Source organism: Pundamilia nyererei, unplaced genomic scaffold (assembly GCF_000239375.1).
Source record: "Pundamilia nyererei isolate P.nyererei 1_Seehausen unplaced genomic scaffold, PunNye1.0 scaffold00008, whole genome shotgun sequence".
In the NCBI taxonomy this organism is placed as follows: domain Eukaryota; kingdom Metazoa; phylum Chordata; class Actinopteri; order Cichliformes; family Cichlidae; genus Pundamilia; species Pundamilia nyererei.
This window is the reverse complement of record NW_005187409.1, coordinates 2,739,420-2,767,089: the sequence shown is the minus strand read 5'-3', so window position 1 is coordinate 2,767,089 and position 27,670 is coordinate 2,739,420. Positions and strand designations below refer to the sequence as shown.

The following is a 27,670-nucleotide window of genomic DNA, read 5'->3' as shown; positions in this document are numbered from 1 at the left end:
TGAAAAATATGCCAAAAATAATAAATGAGGGCGGGGACAAAGAGTTTTTCACACCATTGTGCACACATGGTGTTAGAAATGCAAGCGTATTAGTAATATAGCTTACGTACACAGTGCAACAATTCATGTGGTCAAATCTTCAAAATGTATCGGTTTGTTTTAGCCTGTCAAACTGTCATGTATGATGCAGAATAGATAAGATCAAAAAAAGACCTCTGCATTGCTTATCTCTGCTCTCGTGGGGGATTAATCCCTCTGGTTTCCATTACCAATTAACTCCAATAAAACACTTCACGCTCTGCTCCCTTGGGCAATACGATAGGCGAGCAATTTAGCATATTAATGTGATCAAGACAGGACCTGTTCCTGTGTCCTTTGTTCCCTTTTTCTTTCACCTGTCCTGCCCCTTTAAGATTAGATATTTCAATCTAGGCGTGTTTCCTGCTACCATTGACTGAAACCGAGAGCTGGCAGGCTGTAGGGGGGAAAGGCATATCCAAGAGCTTTACATATTCCTGGACACACTGGCGATTCTTTCTTATTTTTCTTTTTCTTTAAATGAAGGCTGTTGAACCAGCAGTGCAGTCACAGTCTAACAGCCTGTTTGTGAAGACCCAGCAGCTGCTCGCCCGTAAAACCATTTATGATTTATCGAGATGACATGAATGTCAGTCGGTCAAGGTCCGCTCTTCCGATTGAAAAGCTGGATTTTCAGGTTTCTGGTGGGAATCATCTGCTGCACGCATTTGGATGAATTTCTCCTGATTTCCAGAGGTGCCCGGACCGTGAAGGGATTGAGGTTGTTTGAGCGGAGAGGGAGGCTCACTGTGGGAATGACATGCTGCAGTAAAGACGGGAAATAATATGGATTAGAAAACGCCGATGATGTGACTGCGACACTTTGAATGGTCAGAAAATGCTTCCCAGCCGCCACTTAGCGCACAAGTCTTTAATATCACTCATTAACTGGACTGTTTTTGACTAAATAGTATTTTGGGAAGGGGCTACATGTGCGCAGATCCCCTCCCGAGCCATCGGCGTATTGTCTGAATCCCTTTGCAGTATAAATACTTGTATTGACCCAAAGAAGCGCACACTGCTGATCTGAGAAGAGGACACCATGTCGGCGGTGATGATAACACGAAAGGTGCGAAAATGGGAGAAGCTCCCGGGGAAAAACACTTTCTGCTGCGACGGACGGGTGATGATGGCCCGGCAGAAGGGCGTCTTCTACCTGACCCTCTTCCTCATCACCGGGACCTGCGCCCTCTTCTTCGCTTTCGAGTAAGTCATACCCCGTGGCAAAGTTATCAGCTGCTCCAAAAAGTGTTTCCAACTCCCTTTAGGCTTCTTATGCCTTTTCCGGTTCCCAAAATATCGAGTCTTATAGCCTTATCCAACATGTGTCAACTTTAGAGGTGCATAAAATCAGTATAAACTCACATAATAAATATTTTAGCTTCAATCAAAAACATCCATCACTGCTTAATTTACGTGTTAGAGATGTCCGCTCTGAGAATATATGTTATTTGATCATGAAATGCATTAGCAATTAACAATTTATTTTGATTGATTGATCTGGAAAGCAGTATCCACCTTCTCAGAACTCAGAACTAGCTGAATATTCTAATGCATCACAAAGAGTAACGTAAAGTCCTCACCTTTGATTAGGTTAAATCACCAAATCAAGCTTTTACTGTTATCCTCATCTCAGTCATGTGTAGTTGATCTGAAAATGATTTCTTTAAGGGAGTATTGGATTTTTGTTACCTTTCTAAACCTACTTAATGGTAATGTGATCCTGGGCTCGGTGGTGGGCAGTAACTGTAACCTCCTTTTATGGTTTTCTTTTGTAACAGGCAACAATTTCACTTTGATAACCTCGTATTCGTGTCTTGTCGATCTAAATTCTCTTCCTGACAGAGAAGATGGTTATGACTGACCACATACTGAGTTGTTCAATATTTAATGACACAAGTCATTCAGCTTTGGTTTTGCGGCCCTTTTTTTTGGTCTCAGCAGTTCTGTCCCAATCCACTACTTGCACAACCCATTGGACTCATCATCCAGGCAAGCACTGTCGACCTGCTCGGATGCTGCTGGTGAACCCAGATCTCATCAGTTCATGTTGTACTGAGGAGTGCCTTTTAATAAAATGAAGAACATGGATGTGGCTCATAAAGCAGTGCTGCTTACACTTTCTGTCCACGTCCTTGTTATTTCCTCTTTTCTTTCTTGGTAGTTTTTAAATGACACACAGAACACAATGATTTGGCACAAAATCCTGCTGTGTAACACAGTAACCTCCGTTGACTGTGGGTGTGTATGCGGCTACCAGGCCAAATGGATTTGGAGCATAGTGGCGAGGAGAAGTAGCTGCTCTTGCATAGTGCCAGGCCCTTCCCGTCTCTGTCTGCCTGCACGTTAATGGCCTCTTGCTTTCCTCTGAGTCTGCACAGAAGGAGCTGTTGTCCGGCTCAGAGCACAGAGGGAAAAGGATGATACTGCTCACGCCGAGCATCCAGAGCTGGGAGGAGGCGTTATGATAACTGATAGCTAGAGGGTCGTTAACTTGCTATGTTCATATTACAGCACAATATAATTATCTTTCTGGGTGGGACAGCTACTGAAGTTGGGCCCGAGCAACATGGGGGTAATTGCTAAATTCAGTTACATGGCAACTTGATACATTGAAGCTATGACAGGGTGAAAGCCATCAGCAGAAAGGCTCTGAGGTATAATGCATTCACAAAATGCCAATTTAACTAGTGATAGAAGCATTAAAACACCAAGTCTAAACTCTTTGCTATTGTAGAATTATTTGTCAGCTACTGCGAGCGCTGTAAGTAACAGCTGTTTTCATAATTAATGCATCTGCTGTTGATTATGTTCATTTTCTGCATTTTCCAGAGTCTGAGACTGCTTGTTCAGAGTACTTATTTTATCTTAAAACCCGACTGAAAAACCTTCCCATCGCTTGTCACTCATAAATAAATAACAACTATTGCATAATCATGAAACTTAGCACAGACATTCAGGCTCCCCAAAAGAAACCAATTGTAATCCTCCAACCCCAAATCTTGAATCTCTATAAACAGATATTTGCATATGAATATCTAGAATCTGTTGGCAAAGACAAGAGTTTTGGTGATGGAGGTTTCCTGGTGTGGCAGGTATTGAGGAGTCATGTGTAAGACATGCAGAGAGACCACGTGGACAGCAAAAGAAAAGTGCATTCAATTGCACTTTCAAGGTCTCAAGATATGTTTTGAAGATGACTCGACTTTCTTCTAGCCGCTTTAAGATAATCTGCATTCATAGTTGGAGACCAAATGGCATGAACCGTTGAGCACTCCCTCAGAAAACGCCTCTTAAGTTTCCCCCACTGGATGATGTCGTGATGATGTTCTAGCCACCACTGTGATTTGATTTCTGACTAAATCATTGCAAAACTGATCACATTTGTAACAGCTGCTGCTCTCTTTTGAAATGTCATCGTGTTAAGCTGCTAAACTAAGGCACGCTAGTGGATAAATATCTGTTAGGTTTGTCATTGTGAGTATAAATCAGTATGCTGACGTTAGGATTATCTGGCTCATTTTGTGCTAAAAATGGAAAAAAAAGGTATAAAACAGAAGCCAATAAATTATCAGTTAATCTGCAAAACTAATATTTGTTGAATTTCACTGCTCTAAAACACTAAAAACAAACCAGTGATCAAAAATGTAATTTTTGTATAAAGGCTTGCAACACATTAAAGACTGTATTGCAGTCGATTGTGTGACGCTGCATCAGTATAATCAGCTAAGCTGCCTGTCAGGGCAACGTCTTGCCGTTTCTTTATCTTGGAGAATTCCTTCCTCACATGTGAGTTTAAGGTTGGGCAGTGTGCTGCACCGTGACGTTGATGGCAGAACAAGGGAGGGCAGTGTCATGGCGTGAGCTGGCTAATATCCAAGACCAGGGGAGCAGACATCTCACTTTTATCATCAGCCACCGGCACCATGTGCAGGGAGACCCCTCCGTGTTTTAATTTGTGCTAAATTGCGGAAACCAGTGGCTGAGTACACAAATGGAAAGATGCATTAGGGACAAGTAAACAAATTAGTCACTGAAGAAATGGGCCCAGCCTTTTTAGTTTTCTTTTCCCTTGCTGGGCAGAATTTTAAGTCTTTACATCCTTACCTATTGGATTTGTGCTGATCCTTTTTGCATATCTATTAAACTGGGTATTGCATTCAGTGTGTGTGTACAGAGGGCTTTAGCATGTACATATTTGCAGAAGGCTTACTTGCAGATAGATGTTTGCAGGTTTGGTTTCTATTTGCTGCTTTTTGTCAACGTGTGTGCATATGTGCATGCGGATTGCCACCTATGGATTTTGGAGGAAGGAACAAGAAACTGGAACATAAGGACAGTGTGTCATCTGTCTGTCCACCACAGGAAACTTAGCCACTAGGCCAGAAAACCATATGTGCATGACGATCTTCTTTTCTGGGTATCGGTGCTGTATGTGTGCAGTAATGGGAGCAATGCAGGAGAAGTAGGTATACAGGGATGAGCCTGCAGAGCGAGTGGCTGCAGTCAGAAGAGCTCTTGTAGTCAACCCCCCCAAGCCTCTCTCAGCATCTAACTCCACCCTGTCTCCCTGTTAACCAATCGGAAAGTGGCATCCGGCCAAGGCCAAATGAGCAATAACATGATTTATACCCTACTCAGAGTACGCGCTCCATTTACAGCAACCATGATCTAAAGGCTTTGTTCTCTGGAAGCTTCTCTATCAGAAGGAGAGAGCTGCTCCTCTGTGGAGGGTAGATTTTCTAAATCTATAGCTCACAGCCTGCGAGCCTGCGAGCCTGCTTCATGCAAGGAAGGAAAGTCCACATTATATTTGCATAAATCTTGGGGTGGGGTTGAAGTAGATGCACTGCTATCAAAAATGTGACAGAGATACTGCTAAATAAACACATTTCTCATCAGTCTCAAGTTCACTTGCTAAATATTATATGACGCAACATCTGTGATCCCAACTTTAATCCCACTAAACGTTCAGTGACCCAGGCTCTAATGTTTCATCTCTCTCGTTTGGTATTTAAATGTTGCATAACAAGGACGACTGATTTAAGCCTGGCATCAGAGTATAGTGAGTGTAGTCTGGAGCTTCAGGTTCAGGGGGTGCAAGCTCCCATGACATCAGAGCAAGGACATGTATCATCTTTGTCTACCTGAAGCAGGAAATTCAGTCACGGCTTGATACCGCATACTAATGTATGAGGTGCTGATATCTGCATTGTTTGGATGACTCTTGAAATATTCTTAGATAAGAAGTAAATGTTAAGTGAGCTTTTGGATTTCGTCAGGCTTTCGTTTTTTTGAATATTTATGAGAATAGCATGAGCAGTTTTATTGCTGTGGGAAAAGCACGAGGATCCACGAAAGCTTTTCTGATATCGACTTGTTTCCTGCTTGTATCTTAAAAAGGAGAGAGGGCAAGCAGAGGTTGAGAGCTTTTGTTTTTTTCCCTCAGCAGTGCCCTAGAAACAGCCAGGCACAGTCTGCAGATGTTTGTATGACAGAAGGCTGTTACTGAGGCCCACTGTTGAGCTGCCTGCACAGCAAGTGCATAATTCATTTGGAGTATGAGTCAAGCAGGCCTGCAACAGCTTACAGCTGTTAAGTATTAATAACGGAAGGGTTTGAAATGTTCGACAAAGGTAAAATGTCATGAGTCACTATGTGTGGCGTCGTAATCCCGGGTTCAGGGGCGGTGTGGCTGAGACGCTGAAGTGATTCTAATTTGGTGATATCACTACTTTAGGAGCTTTTCATCTCTGAGCTTGTGCCATTCTGAGTTAAGAAGGAACTAAACGTCTGCAGAAGACTCGCCTTAAAGCATCTAATGCCCACCCACACCAGGCACAGACATGACAGTAGGAGCAGCAGTAGGTAGTTTATCTGTCTCCTGTGTAATGAGATTTAATTGTTTTATTTTAATGCCTTTATTGTCTTTTATGACCACCAGGTTTTTCCCTAAACGAGTTCCCTTTTATTAAACAAAGTTTATTTGGTGTAACTTCGGTAAAACTCGGGGTCTAATGCCCACTCTGATATTTGTTTAAGATTTAATTAGGGGCCAATAAATAATCCAAAGAACATACAGCTAGGCTTTATTTGCCTATTAAGTCAAGGGGTAAACTCAAGTGTGATAATATTTTTGTGCCATGGTTAATAAGATTACAGCCTTTGAATGTGATGTAGGCCTCCTCTGGGTCAATCAGTAACCAATATGAACTACTGCAACTTGTGCAAAAAAATAAACACTGTAGAAACAAGAGGTTTTAGCATCTCATACCTTCATATAATTGGCAGTGGCACAATTTAAAATCCTTTGTTGTTGTTATTATTTTTAATAAATTGGAAGAATGCAGGAATGGTTTATTACGCATATAAGGGGTGAGGTTAACAAATGTAATCAGGTTACATTTTGCCTTTTGTTATGCAGCACACACAGGTAAGTGTGCAACTCAATAATTAGAAGACAATTTTGCTAAGAACTATGAGAACACAGTCTGTTTGGATTGTAATGGCAATGGATTTTATTTATGTAGTACCTTTCAAAAACAAAGTTACAAAGTGCTTAACAAGATAAGATAAGAAACAGCAAATAAAACATCTAAGAGAAGGCAAAGGTCACTCAACATTTGGCTTAGGAATACTAGCAGCACAAGGAGGTAAAAAGTGAGGAATAAAGAAAATTAAAAATAAAACAACAGGTAATTAAAAGCTAGTAGAACGTAGATTGAAATTATAACTAGGAGAAGGCGATTAAACAATTAAGGTGGACAACATCGAAATAAACTTCAAATGGAGGCACAGAAAAAGCCTACTTTGAAAAAATATGTCTTTAAGAAGGATTTAAAAGACAAAAGTGAGCTTGGTGATCAGATCTCCTCGGGATGATTATCACGAAAAATGGGTTTCCTAACAGAAAAAGAGTGATCACCCTTGGTTCTCAGTCGAGACAGTGGGGTGACCAGCTTGGCCGAGGACCTTTTTTCATTATTCTTTTCTTATTTTCTGTAATAATCCAAAAGCCTACAGATAAATTCTGCTGTGTATCAAGGCCGAGGTGTTTTCTAACTTCCTGGTTGGTTAAAAAAACAAAACAAAAAAAAAAGGCACTCTATTACAAATGTATTATCTCTAAAGGTAGTTCATGTATTTGTAGCATTTCAGTATAATAGAAGGTATTGTAATGTATTCTCGATGAGCATTACATGAGATGAATTATACTACTGTTTATTTTGCTAAATATAAAGCAGTAGGTAAGCTTAGCTTTGCATAAAATTTAGATATTGTGGCACACCTGTCTCTGCACAAAGGTAAGGAAATCTGCCTTCTAGCACCTCTCAAGTTCATGAAATAATTTCCACACAGGTTGTTTTCACACCTTCACAAAGACATGCTGTTAGAATAGTAAACAGATATTTCATAAATATGAAGTAAGTTGGTTAAGGAAGAGGGTTTGTTAGCAACATGTGCGTGTCAGTTGACGGATATCCCCTCGTAGACGATCCAGTTTTTCCTGCTGCTTCTGTGGTGATTGGTGAACACGGAGTCACCAGAGTGGTGCCGTGACAGCTCCACCCTGCACAGCGCAGGAAATTGTCACATCCAGGAAAGATAGGGGGGCTTGATGGGAAGCAATGATCGAGAAGCCTTCCTTGAATATGTTCCAGTTTACGGTTACGGGAATTGCACTTCATCGACAGACTGCAATCCCTCAGCCTGAATCCCGCTCTGTGCGGCCTCTGCACAAACGGCTGTGGGAAACACACCTCGCAGGCCTGCCAGTGGAAATTTCTATTGATTTGATCTCTGCTCCTTGTTTCCATTAATGTTTGAAATGCGCTGCCGGAAAACTGCTCAGACAAGTCAAGCAGGTGTGTGTGTGTGTGTTTGCTCTGTTGTCTTGTCAGAGCTCAGGTATGCTGACAGGGTTCATGTACGTGGTGACATTAAACAAGTCCGCTTTGTTCACTTTTAACTGTATGCCTGCATAGTGAGAACAGAAAACCGACCATGATGATGAAGCAAAACTGTGGGTGACACTGTAGTAGATGAGTAGCTGACATCCGGGCCACCTGTGTGAGGTTATCTGTGTTAAACAAATTAAATAAAACGGGCAAAAGCAATTTATTTTTTAATGGCTGCTGATTTCTCTCTCTTTTCCCCTTTTTGTTATATAACTGCAGCCACTTCAGGTTTAATTATGAGATCACAGATGTGCAATGGTGCCCCTATGTACAGATTTCTGTTATTGGCTTAGAGCGCATTGGATCGTTATAGAAGAGCAACTCCGATCAGCAAAATTTGAACTAAGTCAACAACCGTCCACAGTATGAAAAATAAGAGTTTTACCCTCCATATTTTTCATGTGTCATAGGCTACTTGTTTTTGTTACAATATATGGAGTGTTGGCTGTAACCAAAGGTTAACTGTTTGGATATTCTTGTGTTGTATTTGAGTTTCAGTTTGTAGATTCTGATATTTGTTTTTAGTTTGTCCTCCTCGCTGTTGTCACTGCAATCATCCTGCACCTCATTTCTTTGTTGCTACCTTAGCAAATTTGTTGCTAGATTCAGCCGCTTTGTTATAACCATTCACTGGATTTTATATTAGATGAAAAAGACTTGGCAGTAAACCAAAAGACAGTAGCTTGCTGTTCTGTCGCAACCAACAGAAAAGTCCTCCTCGCACTTTTTTTATTGGTTTATTTATTTATTGGTTTTTTATTGGTTTAGCAAGAAAAATAAGATAATAAAATAACACCTTCATTTATTTTATTTTTAAGCCCCATTTTTTTTCTTTATCGTGGGCTTTTTTACATTTTCTGTTTAATTTAGTGTAATGTTTGGTTTGTTTGATATTTTTATTATGCTGTATTGTTTTAAGATGTTTTTTTATGGTTTGGCTGCTGTAAAATAGTAATTTCCTAACTTTTGAGATAAATATATTTCTTATGTTATTGTAACATAAAGCGAGTTCACTTGGTGCTTCTGATGTTCTCTCTAAGTGATAATTTTTGCCAAATTAGCAGCAAAGGCTGTGAACACTTATGTACATGTTTTTTATTTTTAATAAATCTGCGTTAATTTCAAGCAAACTGTTTGTTCACTTTATCTTTATGGGGAATCGCATGTAGAGTTTTGAGGCGAGGCTGTAACATGACAAAATGTGGAGGTACTTTCCAGATGCACTGTATGCAGATGCTGTTTAATGGAACAAAAGAGAATACTGTGTAAATAAAGTGTAGCCTGGTGATCTTGTGTGTGGGCAGTTTTATGTGTTCCTCAGTCCCTTAAAATCCTGTATTGCAACATTAGAGTCACATTATGAATATATGATTTCAGCCTCAAGGGAGAGCGATGAGGCCATAGAGTTAAACTATTAATAACTGCGTGTGGAAGCCTTTTTGCTGCTGCTGCGCTCTTCTGTTGCAGCACTTTGCATTGCAGCTCACATCTGTTATCAGATTGTGCAGCCGGCCCTTTTGGAGGAGCCCGGCTGGCTCTAATCTCAATGGCCTGGCAAATGGATCCACGCTTCTCCACTAGTACAGAAGGTGTAGGGAGTGCGGCATCGTGTTATTTATTCAAGGCCACGACTTCGGTCTTGTGGTTCGTGACCTTATGCTCTGAACACCAGTTAAAAATATGTGTGGTGTTGTTTTGTTGTGTCCTCTGTGCTCATGGCTTTCCTGAGAGTGCTCTGCCGCTTCTCTTAAGATTATCCGTAGTTATCATGTATTACTATGATGGAGAAATGTAGAACAGGATTTCTTTAATTAATTAATGTGAGAAAAACATGTTTTTCCTCAATCCTGTATGATGTCAAGTTTGCAGATGCGAATATGTAGAAAAGAAAGCAGCTGTTGTGTGCACATTATTTTAAAAACACTTTTCTTTTTCTTGTGCAGATGTCCGTACCTGGCTGTTCATCTTTGTCCCGCCATCCCAGTTTTTGCTGTCCTGCTGTTCCTTTTCGTTATGGCCATGCTGTTGAGGACCAGCTTCAGTGACCCCGGGGTGCTGCCGAGGGCCCTTCCGGAAGAGGCTACATTCATTGAGATGGAAATTGGTAAGTTACAGGATTTGCGGACAGACACTCTCCACTGCTTCCCTTATAACTTCATGTGAAAAAGGTTTTCACAGGACTCTATGCTGTCCTATGAAAAATTAAGTACACCCTTACTGCAGGTGATTAAATGATCAACAGCAAGTGTGGGTATCTCTGTAAAAGCACAAGATTTGTAAGTCTGCTGGTCTGGAAAATTCAGGTGTGTGTTTTAACACAATGCCGATGCTCCCAGTAGTGGACTTTGCTGCAAATTCGCTCCAAGGTCAGACTGTGCAATGCTAAGAGAAACTAAAAAAAAACCCCAAAACAAAGTCCAAGAGCTACATCTCAGGCTTTAGTCACCTTAGTTAGATATTAAAGTTCACAACAGCCCAATCAGACAAAGCCTGAAGAAGTATGGCTTGTTTGGAAGTGATGCCAAGAGTTAGCTTCTTCTGACTAAAACCACAGCAGCACGGCTTTAGCTTGCATCAGCATAAACCTCAAGACCTCTAGAACTACGTCCTTTAAGGTGACCGACATAGAGATGTTTGGCCATAAAGTGCAAAGAGTGCCAAAGACCAAACCCAGCACCTCATACCATTTGTGGGCTGGGCACGTGTGGGTAGCGTGGCTGAGCGGTCTAAGGCTAGTCTCTCTGGAGGCGTGGGTTCGAATCCCACCGGATATAGGGATAGCTCATTAGGTAGAGTGTTCGCCCCGTGATAGGGTTAGGTTGAAGGAAGGAAGGTCGGGGGTTGAAATCCACTGAACGGCTATCCTGAGGCAAGCTGGATTGGTACTCCTTCGATGAGTGACTGGGTTAAATGCAGAAGACTAAACAATTTCCTACAGGATTAATAAAGTATACATTTATTATTATCATTGTTATTCTGGAGTCACATGTGATGCCTGGCAGCTAAAGCTGGGCTGAAAGTGGGGCCTTCATCAGGACAAAGATCCCAAGCAGAGCGGCAAATCTACAAGTGAATGGCTGAAGAAGAAATAAAAATCAAGGTGTTGCAATAGCCCGGTCAAAGTTTTGTTTGATCACATTTGATTGAAAGCGATATCACCATTATTACCATTATCTTATCCACATGTTTCTCAGTCTGGACTAAATTGTTTGCAACATGGCTTTGCCCACTTCTAACAATTGAGAAGAGGTCAGGGAAAAACACAAACACAGGAAACTGTTAAAGGAAACAGTGTTTACATCTACAGAAGAATGTCAACACTCTAGATCAAGAAGATAGAGCAGCGTTTATGTCTTTTAAATTGCAGCTTTGACAAATCTTTAACAGGCTGACAAAACCACATGCTATGCAATTGGGTTTATTTGTACTATTACAAGTAAGTTATCTTGAGCACTACCTGTCACTAGCAAACAATGGAGAGACACGACCAGTGACTAGCTGTGTAGCATTTAGCAGCTAAAGAGCCTCAGGCACAGCTGAAAACTAAAGGCTGAGCCTAAAGAGGAGCAAGAACCTGACCTACATTTGGCAGGTAAACACAAACACGACTCCATGTGAACAGTATTGTTGCTAATTAAGAAACGAACAAGGTTTTTTGTTGCTAGTGCCAGTGTAGGTGTAGTTGCAGATTTAATTATATTTTTGGGAATGTTTGAAGAGGCTTTATTTGCATGAAATACACTCATTAGTCACTTTGTTAGTTATACGTTGCTAGCACCAGATTGGGGCCTTTCTGCATGTTTATGGTTATTTGAGTTACTGTTGCCGTACTATCACCTTGAAGGAGTCTGGCCATTGTCCTCTGACATAAATGTGGTATTTATGCCTGAAAAACTGCTGCTCTCTTTTTCAGGGGGTCTTTCTTTGTTGTACAGATGTTCGTACAGGAACATCAGCAGTTTCTGAAATACTCAGAGCGCCCACTCTGGTATCAACGACCACGCCACTTTCAAAGTCACTTAAAAAAATCTTACTTACCCATTCTGGTGCTAGACCTTGTAACCAGGTCTACCCCTCTGCACTGGAGTTCCTGCTGTGTGATTGACTAGATATTTGTATTAGTGAGCAATTGAACAGGTGTATTCTGGTATCTTTTCAAACCTTTGGCTTTTGACACAAATTTCAAAAATACAGTGGCTACGTGATTGTAAAGTTTTTATTATTTAAAAAAAACCAAAGTAATAAATAATAAAAAGTAGCATGTGACCTCACCTTGCCAGGTGTGGCAGTCCAGCGCCTGCCCTTGTAAGCAGAGCTATTCAGTATCAGTGCTGATAATGCCATAGTCACAAGTCTCTTATCTAGATACATTTAAATGTTTAGTCAGCGACGTGTCTAGTGGTTATTGCAGCTCAGGTGCTTTTACATCGTTGTCATCCAGGGTGTTGCACACAGCGGCGCGTGTCTGTGTGTCAAAGGACACCCAGAGGTGTGGATTGCAAACTAGGTGGAAGTAGTTAAAGTATTTAGGAGGGATAAAATATTTCACTATATATGTTTGCTAAACAGTGAGCAGACAGCCTCAATCTGCTGGTTTATTTATTCTTGTTATACTTTAGATTGCTAAAAGTTGGGTGTGCTCATCCACAAATGTAGAGCTTAGTTTAAAATACAGTTTTTCACAGTATCCAAAACATACAACACTCTTAGAAAAGAGAAATTGCCCTTTGTTCTTTATGATTTTTTTATTTTTTTTTTGTATTTTCATGCTGCTATATTTGTTTAGTATCCAGTGCTCTCTCTTTGCCTCCCTCCCTCCCTGTGTGGCTGCTCAATGTTCTTTGTCTCTGTTAAAGATTCACAGCATCCTTCAGCCAGCATGCGTGTTCCCTCACTCTGTGTACGAAGCATGGGCGTGGACCGGTCTCTTTTGAGGACAGATGAGGCTTATAAAAAAAGGCTAGGGCACTCGGCTCTCTGGGATTGGGTTAGCTGGCATCAAGTGCTGCTGTCATTATGACCGTGACTCATCGTGCTCGTTCGATGATGCTGACGGAGAACCTGAAACGCATGCATGTTTGTGCTGTTAGCTCTGAAACAATTAGTCAAAGGATGGAAAATTCGCTGCCTATTTTAGTGATCTATTACTCATTTGAGTCATTTCTTTACGCAGCAATACCACATCGATCCTCTGGTGATGTTTCGTCGCTTTAATTTGTCTTGAGTGACAAACACCAAACTAATTTACTGGGTGGTTCATATTCAGTTTTTATTAGCTTTTTTTTTCTCTCAGTGAACAATTGTGATTTTTACATTTCAGATTGAATAGACAAGTTATAAAATGTTAATTAGTGAGCTTTCGAGGTGCAGGAATGTGGCGTTCGAGTTGTTGATAGTTGCTACCCTGTGTTTCAGTCTTTATAGTACCACAAACGAAGCATCTGTTTGTTAGTTTCATTTCAAATATGCTGCCAGCAGTGTCAGTTTTCTTTAACCTGAGGTAAAAAATTATAATTTCTGTACTTCCGAAAAGGTAAATCTATACCTTTAAATAACCTCACTGGACATCCTCTCTTTTGCAGCAGGCTTGCTTTATGTTTTCTTTGACCTTGTATGTATCCTCTCACAGCATTCCCAAAGCCTTGTACCTTTCCACATAAGACATCTCGGCAACCTTCTTCAAATATGAAGCTATTATTGACATAAACACTATTTAAGCAGGTCACATGACCGCATTATGCCAGCTTAAATTACGCAGTTTGGTACCAACTTCATCAGCCCACACCTTCAGATATTAAACAGTATGTTTTTATGTGTTAGGATAGCTGTTGTAAGTGTGGGAGTGCTAAAAGCCAGTTGAGCAAGCGAGCAGGGATGTTAAAGAAGCCTCTGCAGCCCCGATGCTCTGTCCCTTCTGCCTGTTAGCAGCAGTCCCCAGGGGGAACGCTAATACGAGGAGAGGCATCTTCTCGAAATATATAATGCCACGAGCAGATTGAGCTTTGCTACCCAAGGGAGTGGCATCAATCCCTGTGAGTGGTGACTCATAAATTTATTCTTCACTACTTTATCCTGAAAGCCACTAAATCCTACATTCTGTGGGTGCATGATGCCAAGTATTTGTTGCTGTCACAATCTATGAATTTATGTCCCAGGGATGTTTTTAATAGAAGCCTGAAAATGTGCTCGTTTCACTGATTTATTTGTGCAGAAACTGCTTTGTTTTACTTAAGAGATCTTCATTTAGGACTCTATACAAATGATAAGTATGCATTTTAGGCTTTTCCCCCTTAGCATCTCTGAACACTTTCCTCAAACCCAGATAATTTCATTTCCACAGAAAGCACTTTTAAAAAAAAAAAATCTTAATGAATCCCCAGGAAGTCAAATAAGTACGCTTTCTCTTTTCCATTAACTCCACATTCACGCCTGTCCACTGCGGCATGTTAATGGTAGATTTCTTCCTCGCAGCTACTCTGCGGGGTTATTCAACTGTGTGATCATCGGCTTGCACGTATAATCTCCAGATCCCGGAGTGTAAGATAATCAGAAACATCCAAATTGTCACAAGCAAACAGTATGTCAGAATTCATTTGTTTGATAGCTGCTGTGCAGGCATAAGATTACTGTGAAATATGGCCATTCCAGTGATAGAAAGCTGTCCAAATGGAGAAAGATATGGTGCTTTATAGTTGCAAATAAAAATATTGACAGTTAAACAGCCCACCTATACTGTACTGAGCGACAGTTCTTGGTGAATGACATCCTCAAGGTTCAGCTGTCGTGATTTATGTCACTAATTCTCACATTAGAGCTCCTGTCCAATGCAATCCAATGCACAAATCATGTTTAACACTGTCTGAGGATTTCATTTGTTGCTGTGTTGTGCTGACTGTGATTAAATATGATCTCTTAGAGTAATTTATATTATGTCATCCACATTGATTTAATGTTTTTCTGTTCGCTTCCACAGAGGCTGCCAATGGGAACGTCCCCGCAGGGCAGCGACCCCCGCCCCGAATCCGCAACGTTCAGATCAATAATCAGATCGTCAAGCTCAAGTACTGCTACACGTGCAAGATCTTCCGACCACCTCGAGCGTCCCACTGCAGCATCTGCGACAACTGCGTCGGTAAGAAGTCTCATCTGATCTGCCGTCGTTTGTTACGCTGCTCAGAAAGGCTTCACAAAAGGAGAAAGATGAGATGGGTTTATTTCAGGCGTGCAGAAATAGAAAGGTGAGCAAGGAGAAAAATAGCTCGCTGACATGATGGCGATTACTGATGCCTCATCCTTAATTACCTCCGTGCATTCGTTTGTCACGGTGAAAAAAAGAAATGTTAGCTTTATAAATATACGCAGAAGCGGACGGGGTGTAAAAGTTTTGGAAAAACATTCGTGAGGGGATTTATTTTTATTTTTTAAGAATGCCCTTTAAGTTTTGAAGGCCGTGAATTTGTGGTGCATTGTGATGCTTTGTGACGTGACGCGTGTGTGTAGCTGTGTCATCTCACAGCTCTGCAGATTAGCAGTGATTTGGTAGCCGATGAATGAAGAATGTGTTTGAAGGGAGCGTAGACTCACAGGCGACGAGAGAGGAGACAGTGGAGGCTCAGTGAGGAAATAAGTGCTCAGTCATTGTGAACACTGGTTCATCTGTGTCCACCTGCTGTAGAAACGCACACACTCCCAGCGCTAGCATTACACAACTGCATTCCTCTTTTACTGCAGAGGTTTTTGTTCCCTCCTCGCCTTAACTTTGCTCATACTGATGGAAGTCTCAGAGAGAAAACAGCCACTCCACTATTATAAGATGCAAATGCACAGTTTTGTAGTCCTGCACATAAAGTCTGGGGTGAAGGTGTTGGTCTCTGAATAACTGCACATGTTTTATTCAGTGACTCACGCTGCAAAAAGAAAAAGAATACCGGTATGTGAGACTTTTAATCAAGTTTAAGTGCTTATAGATTTATTATGGAGTGAACAGTGTGGATGATTGTTGTGCTGCTGCACTCCATATGCAACCTGCAAATCTGGGGCAATCAAAGTAAACACAACATGCATAAATGGAAGCTGATGTTTGTCCATATGAAATGGTCTTTTTACACTTGTTTGGTGTTTTGTTTGCATCCCTATAACTGCTAAAATCTATCTTTTACCTGAGCTACTTTTCTGTCTGCTTATATTGTCTTTGGGTTTCAGTAGGGATGCATCTATATATCACTTTGGCCAGTTTGTCAGGTACACCTGTTCAACTGCTTGTTAACATAAATATCAAATAAGCCTGTCACGTGGTGGCAGCACGATGCTTTCATCTATTAGAAAATGGTCAAAATGAGCTGTGGAGGTTCAAACTGAGATGAGAACAAAGAATAAAGGCGATTTAAGGTCAGAAAATGAGAAAATATAGAAGTTCTCTTTGCATAAATGACTTATGGATAAGTGACTTATAGTCTTGCCAGATGTCAGGGGAGAGTGTTTCATGCTGACAGGAAGGCAGCAGTAACTCAAATAACTAATAATTACAATCAAGGTATGCAGAAGAACAACTCTGAAAACACAACTCATTGAACCTTGAAGCAGACGGGCTACAGCAGCAGAAGAACAGGATACCAGCTCCTGTCAGCTACGAACAGGATACCGAGGCAACAATTTGCACAGGCAAACCAAAACTGGGCAGGAGAAGACTGGAAAAACATTGGCACAATTTCTGCTTTGATATTTAGATGATATGGTCAGAGTTTGGTTAAATGACATGAAAGCATGGATCCATCCTGCCAATCCAACAGAGCACCTTTGGAATATGGTGGAATGGGAGATTTAGGATTTGTGCTAATGTAACAGACTATTTACCGTCGTAGATTAGCTGAGGGTTTTGGTTTTAGTGGGTAAAAAATCTGACCAAGTGCTAGAGTGAAAGTTTTGAGATCACCACAAACATTAGCTTTCATCCTCTGTGCGTCTGTACTAAATTTCATGATTGTCCCTCCATTACGAGTTAAGACATTTCAGTGAGAGTCATGCTACTCATCTGCGTTTTATACACTCCTATCATTCCTTTCCAGCTCGTTGCTTTACATTTAGCGACTACTTTATCCCAAAACAGCTGGAATACAAAAATAGTCATCTTGGGTCAACATTTGCATTGTGTTCCATAAATATAACAATCATCCACGGGTCCACTTGAATCTACAAACCGGTTCACATCCTGTCTGTTTGCCTCCGTGTTTACTTGATATTGTTGTGAAACTTCATCTGGGGATTGCAGCGGTGTCGGCTGCGGAGGAAAGTGTAAAGTAAGATGTTTACTTTCATTGTCCATTTGACCCTGCCCTGCTTTCATATGGCTCTGAGCTGATAGAGGAGCAGCCACAAAGAGGAAGCGATCACTATATTTAGATTCAGAAGCTGAGGCATAAAGCAGCCTTTGACTGAAAGACTGTTATTGAAATTTGTGTATTTTTAACATTCTTTTGATTCCCAAAATTGTCTACTCTCCAAGAAGGCTTGTTTTTCAGGTTCTGGAACATTTTACATATTTATAGTTCCCCTTTTGTTCTTTTTTTCTTCTTCTTTCCCTCAGACCGTTTTGATCACCACTGTCCATGGGTGGGCAACTGCGTGGGCAAGAGAAACTACAGATACTTCTACCTGTTCACCCTGTCACTCTCCCTGCTCACCATTTATATCTTCACCTTTGACATCGTCCACGTGGTCATGCGTAAGTATCCTGTTATTCAACTGGCCAATCAGAGAGAACACATGAGCCTAATCTGTAGCCACACCACATCATCCTGCTTCCTTCTTTTACTGAACATAGGATGAGACAGACAAACCGAAAGAGTATTTCCTCATATGGATGATAAGCTCTGGGTTTATTACCTTAATAACAATAATGACCTTGTAATTTCTGTTTCCCTGTCCACAGGCTCAATGAATGGTGGCTTTTTGAACACTTTGAAGGAAACACCTGGAACATATCCTTTAAAACTGAGTGTGTGGGTGATATGTTTGCTGGATTTTCATGAACACCAAAAACTGTACAGCCTTTGCCCAACCTTAGCATAGCTAAGTTAACAGAACTCTCATTTTCTGCAATTGAAGATAAGCCGCTAAACTGTGACAAATAAAAAGAAAAAAATTACAATTTGCTCATATTTTGCACAGACCCTTCTGCAAGATTCTCATTATAAAATAATTCACCTGGAAACACTCTAAAATTATCCTGAGACAGTGGCATCAGGCCACACACTGGGATAATCTTAGGCTTGTAGTTACCTAGCTACAGCCCGTTAAAACCTGCAGATTTATTGATGAGAGGCAAGAAATAAGTGTCTGTTTATCTGCCTTTTCTCATGTTACAGAAATATTAGAAATTTTAATGGAAAAAAATCTTTAAAATTGTTGCATATTTCATGGATTAACATTTTAATTAAGTTATTTCTAAATAGTCTTTTTCTCCTTTTTGCACAGTTAGAAGGTAAAGCCGCTTCTTTCATCGCTCTGTGTTCTTCCACTGACATTCACTGCCTTTAATCATGTTACATAATTTTTTGCTACGCTGTCTGCGGTTTAATCAGTAACCTCGAGTCAGCCAGAAACATCTGTTACTGTTTTCTTAACTGGAGCTCACTGTGCTGGAGGTGCTGGTGTGTTTCTTCACCCTGTGGTCAGTGGTGGGACTGACTGGCTTCCATACCTACCTGATCTCTCTCAACCAGACCACCAACGAGGATGTAAGTACTTTTTTTTTCTTGTTGTTTTTTGTTGAATAACTGCTCAGGTCTACAGTTAATTTTGGTTCGAGTCGAGTCTCAGTTAGTCCATTCTTTATTATTTATTATTATTTATTGTTTTCATCAAAAATGAAGATGGAAAATGACAGATGAACTCCTGAAATAATTAGGCAGCAATTGCTTTATGAGTGCACATACAACATTGGTTCCCCTGTACCCATAAAAGACTAAAACAACTGAGAGTGAGAAAACTGGGAACTCTGCATGCTCATATGGTTCGACATTTCAGTTACAAGGCAGGTCCCAGCTAAAGCATCTCGTGCTCTGTCGTCTTTTTTCACTGGAATGGAGACCGTAATTTGCAAAGTAACATCATGTAAGATGAGACGAGATAGTCTGGGACATTCACAGCAGTAGAGTGGACAGAGCAGGAATAAATAGGTGTAGCATAATCTAACAACAGAAATACTATATAAAAACAACTAGAAGAAAAATGTACGCTCTAAAAAGCAGAAGAAATATATGAATTAATAATAATACAACTGACATTTTAGATGCCTCGTAGCAGCAAAAATTGAATGTTTCATAGTGCAGTGGCTGCATGTTAATAGCAGCAAATACTGAGTATCACACATGTGTACCTTTAGTGAGTCTGACAGCACCTGGGTGAAAACACCTCCCAAATCTCGCCTTCACACTGTCACTGAAGGAGTTGCTCATAGCTGTCAGAGTGACTTGAATGGGGTGGGAGGTGTTGTTTAACGTGTGATGACAGTTTAGCCACCATTCTCCTGTCACTCATTACCTCTACTGGACCACTAACTCCATTCACACTTGTTGGTTATTGAGGCCATACAGTCATTAGGAAAGTTTACTGAGGCGGTCCTGCAGACATCTGAGTTATTTTGGAACCAAAGAAGTGACGCACTGCAAGTCATTACAAGAATACAGATTGAGCTTTGTCCATCTTTTATGTACAGTCTATTCTGCTTACACTTTGACAGACCATTATCTCATTTATTTTATTTTTCCAAGTTTTCTGCAACTATACTCTGATTCTTCAAACTTTATTTTTTGTCACATAACAACAGAAATAGATATTTGGCAGAATTCAGTGAGCTGCCTACTCTGTAGGCTGCATTTGCCAAGCTGATCCTACACAGTGTTTGGAGCATCAGTTTAGTGTTCGAGTGGGTTTCATAGACTTGCATTAGTCCAAGTGAACCGCTGCTCAGACCAGTTTACGTTTACATTTCATTAAATCCACATGTGGCTTAACACATCTGGTCAAGCTGCATCTGGATTAACACAGAGACACATTTACTCGTCTCTGTGTTTCTTTGCAGCCTTCTCATTTTTGGAGGAACGTGTACGACTATTTCAGCTCAGAGGAAGGCGATAATACAGCTAAAGCTGTTTGTTACCTGCCAGAAACCCTCGAGGGGAATACGGAGAGGCGTTTATTCTCAGTTCTTTAATGCCCCATTAGGAGCACTGAAATGCTTCGGGGTTGAACAAAGTCCAACCCCACTGACCAATAATAGAGATGAAGATAAACGCACATATTACAGTAATGCTCGGATTTTTAAGAGTGATGGGTTAGATGTGTTTTCTGGTGAGGTCTTGGTTTATATCTTGAAGGTAATGGTCAGGTGGATACATAATTAGGATAAATCACAGTTTTAGCAACGTTGTGATCGGGCAGATTGGCTTCCTGTGGCTGTAAAGATAAACATGCATCACCGTGGTCCAACACTACAATTTCTAAGACCAGAGAGCTGTTACCTTGACAACAGCTCCTCCTCGTTCAGCGCTGAAGGACAGAGGGCTGGTAAACTGTAGCTCGTTAAAACAAGGTTGGTATATTGTAAACAAAAGAAAAGCAAATAAAGTGTCTGACGACCAACAGGAAGAAAACAGAGACATAAGAAAATGAGATATTAACTCACTCTCATTTAAGAGATTGTACACACAGAATTCACCAGCTTGTTTGTTATTTTTCTGTAAAGGTTAATGCTTTATTTTTTATCTAAATCAGGAACACTGAGTCAGAAAACCACCAGCAGGAGCAGCTTATTCTGCTCAGACTCTCAGCCATGCGACAAATTGTTTGCAGTTGGACTCCTCTCAGCCAACCAGCAGGCTGATGGAGCGTAATGATCTAAAAATATGCACGAAAAGCTTCTGTACTTAATAAAAGCACTGACAAAATGAAGCTGAAATAAGTCGAAAACAGACGCGCCGGTCTCTTTCTCCCAGCTTGCCAACTACATTTAGAAAAAGCTTCTCCGGCTGAATGAGGAGGAAAAAAGTATTGATTGGTTGGCCACATTAGTCGTTACTGACTCGTTATTTAGTCACTGCACACAGAAACACAGACTCAGGCTGATGCGAAGCAGATGATGAGCGGCGGACATGCAGGTGGATGAATTCACAAAGGGAGTAATTTGCGTTGCGTCTGTGCAAATATACTGACATTAAACAGCACGTGTTCTTTAATGGAGGCTTTGTTAGCCCAGATCTAACTGCAGAGGCTCTGACGAGAAGCAGCAGCAGCAGCAGCAGCAGCAGCGATGTGGTGGGAGGTTCTAGATGGCTGAAAGCAAGAGAGTGCACTCATACTTTGTTGTAATGATTAATTTATAATTCCCCTTCTTCTTTCCTGTGGGATGGCTGGCCTCATTTTTTCCCCATTTAATCTGTGATAAAGCAGTGGAATGTGCACCTAAAACGTGTAACGTTGCTTCAGGAGTTGAAACAATAGCTGTCAGCCCAGCTGTTTCAATATCTGTGATTGGGCTAATAATAGATGCATCGATACCTGCAGGGGCCGGGCACGGCGCCAGAAACACTGCTGTGGCAGAGACGAGGAGGGGGAGTGAGAGGAGAGAGGGAGGAGAAGGCGAACAGGGGAAGGAAGGCACCTTGAGTGTTATGGTTGCTCTGGTCTCCCCGTAGGACGACGCATGCTCGATGAAGTGTGTCACACATGCAGACACACGGAGGCATGTGTGAGGCGCCTTGTGTGCAGGCTCCTGACCTACATCTATGACGCCTAAAATAAAGCTTTTTGTCCGTCCTGCTGGAGGGTCAGGGAGTGCATGCTCTGCTGCGAACAAAGAGACGAGGCTTTAAAACGATTACAGATGCATTCAGTCTGCTTTATCTACGTTTCCTGTTTTTAAAAAAATCAAATCTAATGTGGCTCTAATGCAAAATCTGCAAATAATTGTTGTCCACATTGAAGGTCATTGGATTATAATGGAAATATTTGTTTTCTGTTTTGTGTATTTTATTTTATGATGTTGTGTAACTGTGCCAGATTTATTCACACGAGAATTTTTAAAAAAAATCTGCACTCATTGCACTTTTTGTTAGTAAATGCAGCGGGGGGTGATTCCTCTGGTTCCAAAAATGAGCTGTATTAAAAGTATCTAATAGCTTGTTTCAGGTCTTATTTAATGGAAAATTATGTTAATTTTGGAGCTAAATAGACTATAAACTTGTGCATGATTAAGGTCCAGGTTTCTCCTATATATGAAAGCAGTGTCCTTGATTTCTTCTTTCAGGTATTTAAAAGAAATTTGTTTTAAAATCTGTCTTTGCAGGAAATATTCCTAAAGATCCTAAAAATTATAGGCGGTGTCAATAAAATGATGCACAGATTTGTATTTGTATTAAAAAAAACAGCTATATATGCATAGCATAGCATATATGCATAAGTAAAATAATCGTTTAACCCCTTAAGCCACAAAAAAGCTGCTGTGTAGTGGTTTTATTGCAGAAGAAAACCTTAGTATGAACTCAGATTTTTAATGAATGAATAAAGTGGTTCTAATCTTCCATTGCCCTGCCTGTTTGTACCCATCAGCACATAGATTTCCCAGAAAATCAGTATTCATTAACTCCTGACAAGCTAGATTTTAGTGGGTCAAACCCAACACTGTGGGGATAACTTCTATAAATAGAAGTATGCTTTTGAATAAGGTATAAGCACAGGGAAAATCGTCATGAAAGAAAAGTGAGTGCTACTGCGGACGATTGATAGTTTGGCAGGGTTTGCTTCTTCACTGATTTATGTTGTGGTGAATTTTGTTTTGCATAGATTAAAGGATCCTGGTCGGGAAAGAACAGAGGCCAGAACCCTTACAGCCACAAGAACATCATCAAAAACTGCTGTGAGGTGCTGTGTGGCCCGACATACCCGAGGTAACTGCTTATTGTATCTTGGGCTCACAGTTTTTGGGGTTTTTTTGGTCATTTTGTCAGTGCAAGACTGTTTCCCGCACTGTTGTCTGAGCTTGGTGCCATTGCTTTGTTTTGGTGACTAATGAGCAGAATGATTGCTTCGTCTCACCCTACAGCGTCTTGGACAGAAGAGGACTACTGCAGGAGGATACACTCATTTCCTCCAGCAACCCCGTGCCACAAACTACGGTGAGTGCCCACAAACACACACACATGCACTCTTTCTCATTGTAGTCTCCTCATTCAGACACACCGATTCGTGAGTGGATGGAGGCTGCAAAGCACAGAATAATGAATATAGAGCAGACATAAAACAGTTGAAACCACTTAGAATTGAGAGAAGAAAGGAAGTGTGTGTGTGTCAGTGTCAGAGAAGGGCCATTTTGTGCCTCTTCTTAGCATACAGATGCTGGCGTTTTGCATTCACTCGTGTTTGTTCCACTGCTTTAAATGCGAACAGGACCACTATAGTCAGGATTATTTCCATCTGCAGTAATTTATATTGGGTATTATAGCTCTGTTCTGGGACCTCCTCGCCCTTTTATGTACAAAAATGGAGCAGCAAGACCTGCACAGAATAGAACACTGGTTCTGGTTAAGCCAAACACAGCATGAAAGGGGGAGATGAAGCGCAAGTGGGTCACAAAGTGGCTTGCAGATGCACAGCAGCTGAGGACCGGTGAAAGCCACTTAAACAGCGCAGCCTGTGTAAGATTTGTTGTTTGTATGTGTGGACGGGTATCAGCTGAACTATTAGCTAACATGTGCTTTCACTGAGATCACGTGATCAGCTGGGATTGAGGCTGAGCTTGACTTCAAGATCTGCTTTTTACTTTTAGATATATTTTGTGGGCTTTTTAGGCTTTTTTGATAATGTAGGACAGTGGAGAGAAAATGGGAAAGACCAGGGAAAGGTGCACAACAAATGGCCTCGAGGTGCTTTTACCTTATGGCGTATGGGTCGCCTGCTCTATCCAGTTGGCTAAACTGGCGTCCTGTACACCTGCTTAAACTAACACTATACAGAGCAGGCATTTAAGTCTTGGAAATGTTAAAGTTGCCCAAGTGAAAAATCCTGTAACTGTCGCTGTGTCCATCCATGGTGGTTTAATACTTTTCTAGTTGTGCTGCAAACAATAATTGCATTTTTGGAAGTGCACTTACTTTTAAATGGTGTGTTGGGATCTTTTCTGTGCCTATATGGGTTCTCTCCAGGCATTCCTGCTTTCTTGCACAGTCCAAACACATGATTTGGTTGTCTGCATCACCGTGCTAGCCCTGTGGTGGATTGGCAGCCTGTCCAGGTTGTCCTGTGACAGATGAGATGGGCTCCAGCCTCCCTGTGACCCTGAATTGAATATGCACTTGGATGATTAGTGTGTTTTGCTGCATATGAAATCATGTATACAATATAATAAATGTGTTCTGAGATCTCAAAATGGACATCGAAACAAATACATAGTGTTCAAAAAGATCTAGATGAAGCACTCAAGTTGAAAAATCTTTACTGGCACACATTGTGTTGAGAGCAAAATGATGTGACAGCGGTCAGTGAAAACCCAAATCACCAAGCCCTTTGAGGGATGGATTCAAAATTACACCAAAAATCAAAGTTAAGATTGTTGAAGTTATTGTTTTTGATAAAGGAATTAGTTCCAGCAAAGGAGAAGAAGAATCACAAAGAGATTTTTATAAATTCTATAGTTTTAAAAATGGTACTAAAGATTAAATCCACAGCTTGCACTTGAAGTAAACCAATAAATGATCCAGCAGTACTCAAGCACTTCTGGGTAGGTGTCTTCTCTGTGAGCTTTTTCAGGTTTTATTGCTTTAGATTGATATTTCTACATTTATTTTATTATCTGACTGATTTTAACTGGGTTCGGAAAATGTGATGAGGCGCACGTTTGTTCGTCAAAGCCCAGAATAAGCTGTTACTGTAGTACCAATAAAATAAAACAACACAACTTTCAACTTTGAATTTGACTTCAGTCTTTAAAAAATTAAAAGCTGAGCCAAAGGAAGTCAGTATAATATCAGTAACGCGTGACCTTTTAGTACTCTGTCGTCACTGAGCTGAACTTTAAGTGGTGATTTTAGCTGTTTTTCCACTGGAAATGAGCGTCAGCCGACAATGTTTTGATGGAATTACTCAGTGTATCGCTGCTATTGCTTCATTACAATCTGTTGTGATGGCAGTAACGACCTCTGTTGTACTCGGTCTTACCACAAAGGCTTCTGAGTGCTTTAGCGGGTGTTTTTATGTCACAGCATCACAGTTGAGCAAGATGCAGGCACAAAACCTGCAGGTGTGCAGCTCAGATCAAAATGAAGGCGGCATTCAGAGTTGGGTGGGGTCCAAACCATGACTTCAGAGCACGTCGTTTTATCTTTTTGTTTTTTAATTTAGCAGCTCTCTATCTCTTCCTAATATAGAAAATGTAAATGTGATAATAGTATATGAATTTCTAATATAAAAGGAGCGACTGTGTTGTCTCCACCCAGTCTGGAACAAAAGAAAGATTCGCCTGTTTTATGTTCTTCTTCCTGTTAATCATCTGATTCAGATCAGTTTGTCGTTACTGCATCTTTTCAGCTTGCTGTCCTCTAGGGACGAGAATTGCACATCAATTCCAGTTAATAGCTGGTACGAAATTGCTCAATCTATCAAAACCGTGTGCCGCCCAAGTCTAACAGCTCCTTTTATTAGCAGTGGCGTGTTTGGGGGTTTTTTTGTTTTTGTTTTTTTGGGGGGGTTGCTGTCAAACCGGTGGCAGTGAGGCTTTTGCACACTCAAGTCAAGTGCAAGTCTCACTTTATTCTAACTCAAAATAATATTACAGTATTGATAATACCACTGATTGCAGCAATATTGGCACTGCTATAAACCCCACAGTTTCAGTGACCATGTTCATTGTCCTCTCCCTACAGAAAACCACAGCTCCGCTCATCCCCAACGAGCACACACCTGATGATGCCAAGCCGAGCATTGCTGCCTCTGCGGAGAAGAACGCCTCCCCGAAAGAGGAGCACCCTGCAGCTACGAAAGTCCCACCCCTGGCTTCACCTGAGACTGATGCAGAGACTTCCATCGCCAAGGAAAGGGCCCATTAGCTGCATTAGAGGGCGGCTCTCATCGGGGCTGCTCCTCCAGCATCCTGCCTGGTCAGGAACTGAAGCATTAATAATCAATGTCTGACTACTGTGAGGAGGACTCAGTTATTCTCCGACTCCTGCCCATCAATCCCTCAGAAGAGCGGAGATTTTGCTGCAGCTCCTCCTCTTCCCTGCTTTTTCTCATTGGTAGCTGCAGAGGAGTTTGATTGACATTCACTCCTGCAGGAGAAGTAATTAAATGGAAAGTCAGCAGCTTCCCGTCTCCTGAACACTGCATGGAAAAAAAAAAAAACGCATAGGGGGGAAAAAGCTGCTGGGGTGCCGCAGAAAAGACACTCCCCAAGCTCTCGACAGCCCCTCAGTTCGCCCGTGGGCTTCCTCTGACTGTCAGTACTCAAATATGTTTATATTTAAAATAGCGTAATGACATTTATTATAAGAGGCCAGTTCAAATATCCTTGCAAGTCTCTGGCAAAAACAGAAGCTATCACTTCTGGACATGTGTACAACTTCATACATACAGTCGGTTTATGTTGTGCATACATTACACGCCCTATGCAAACCACAAGAAGGCTGGAGAAGCAGCTTTGAGAAGAGTGTGGTGATAAAGGGTTTCACCTTTCAGTCGGAGCTCCTGATGTCCAGGCAGCAGGAGAACGTGTGAATCCTTAGCTGAGAAATTCATTTAAGGCTCCTTCCAGGCAAAGTCTACCTTGTACTCTGATACTGCTGCATTCAAGTACTGGTGTCACTGATGTGCATCTTTTCTTAACAAAGTGATCTCATCCAGACCAACGCCTGTCCTTTCATTTTTTACGTTATTTTCTTTTTTATCTAATCAAGGATGTAGTGTGCCATCGGCGCTCTGAAACAGATGACACTGAGTCACGCACATTTAAAGTCTCATATGTGAGAAAAGGCCTGATGAGCGTAGAGACACTCGTAGTACCAGTGCCTTAATGTAACGGTTGCATCCATCTGTAGCAGCTGAGGTTCACCAACAGAGGAGCCCTTCAAATCATTAATCCAGTGCTAACCTGTGGAGGTGATATAAAGGAAAAAGCATGAATCTTCTACTTAACACTACAATTTTTATGTTGTTGACAAACTGTGAATTTTCCAAATCTGAGAAGGAATAATCACTATTTAGCTGAAAGGATCACAGAGACCTGTGGTGAGTTTATGTTGCTGCGTTTTAAAATATCGCAGGTCACTGAAAAAGAGCTTGTGAGAAATAAACAACTAAGCAAAGCCATCTTTTAACTGCAGGTTGCTTCAGCAGCGATAGATGTGCTGAAAACTCAGCTGCTGGGTGAGGATGAAAGAACGAAGTGTGTAGCCAGAGTTAATTATTCAGCCTTTGAGCTCCTCCTGATCTTCCTCCCAGTCCTCTCTCTTCCTGCCGTGTTCTGCCTCTGTAGAAAAGTCTCATATCTTACTCCTCTCCTCCTTTTACTTGCACAGTTTTTTTTGTACAGTACGCCCACGACCGGTGCAGCTTTCGCTGCAACCAGCTGTGTCAGGCTCATTATC

At 41.2% G+C, this 27,670-nt stretch overlaps 1 protein-coding gene across 1 annotated transcript; it reads left to right on the top strand.

Moving 5' to 3' along the window:
- Positions 1 to 407: 407 nt before the first annotated feature.
- On the top strand, positions 408 to 27,670 carry zdhhc9 (zDHHC palmitoyltransferase 9). Its single transcript, XM_005722921.1, has 9 exons — positions 408 to 1,284; positions 9,980 to 10,140; positions 15,010 to 15,168; positions 17,620 to 17,757; positions 17,965 to 18,013; positions 18,670 to 18,772; positions 22,878 to 22,981; positions 23,137 to 23,209; positions 25,952 to 27,670. The coding sequence occupies exons 1-9, from the start codon at positions 1,121 to 1,123 to the stop codon at positions 26,132 to 26,134; spliced, it is 1,134 nt and encodes a 377-aa protein (XP_005722978.1). The 5' UTR covers positions 408 to 1,120; the 3' UTR covers positions 26,135 to 27,670.

Excerpts from the sequence above, each read along its gene's own strand:
- zdhhc9 (XM_005722921.1), top strand. The coding sequence starts at position 1,121 with ATGTCGGCGGTGATGATAACACGAAAGGTGCGAAAATGGGAGAAGCTC. Across the intron at positions 1,285-9,979 it reads GCCCTCTTCTTCGCTTTCGA|ATGTCCGTACCTGGCTGTTC; the intron begins GTAAGTCATACC and ends TTTCTTGTGCAG. Across the intron at positions 10,141-15,009 it reads ATTCATTGAGATGGAAATTG|AGGCTGCCAATGGGAACGTC; the intron begins GTAAGTTACAGG and ends TCGCTTCCACAG.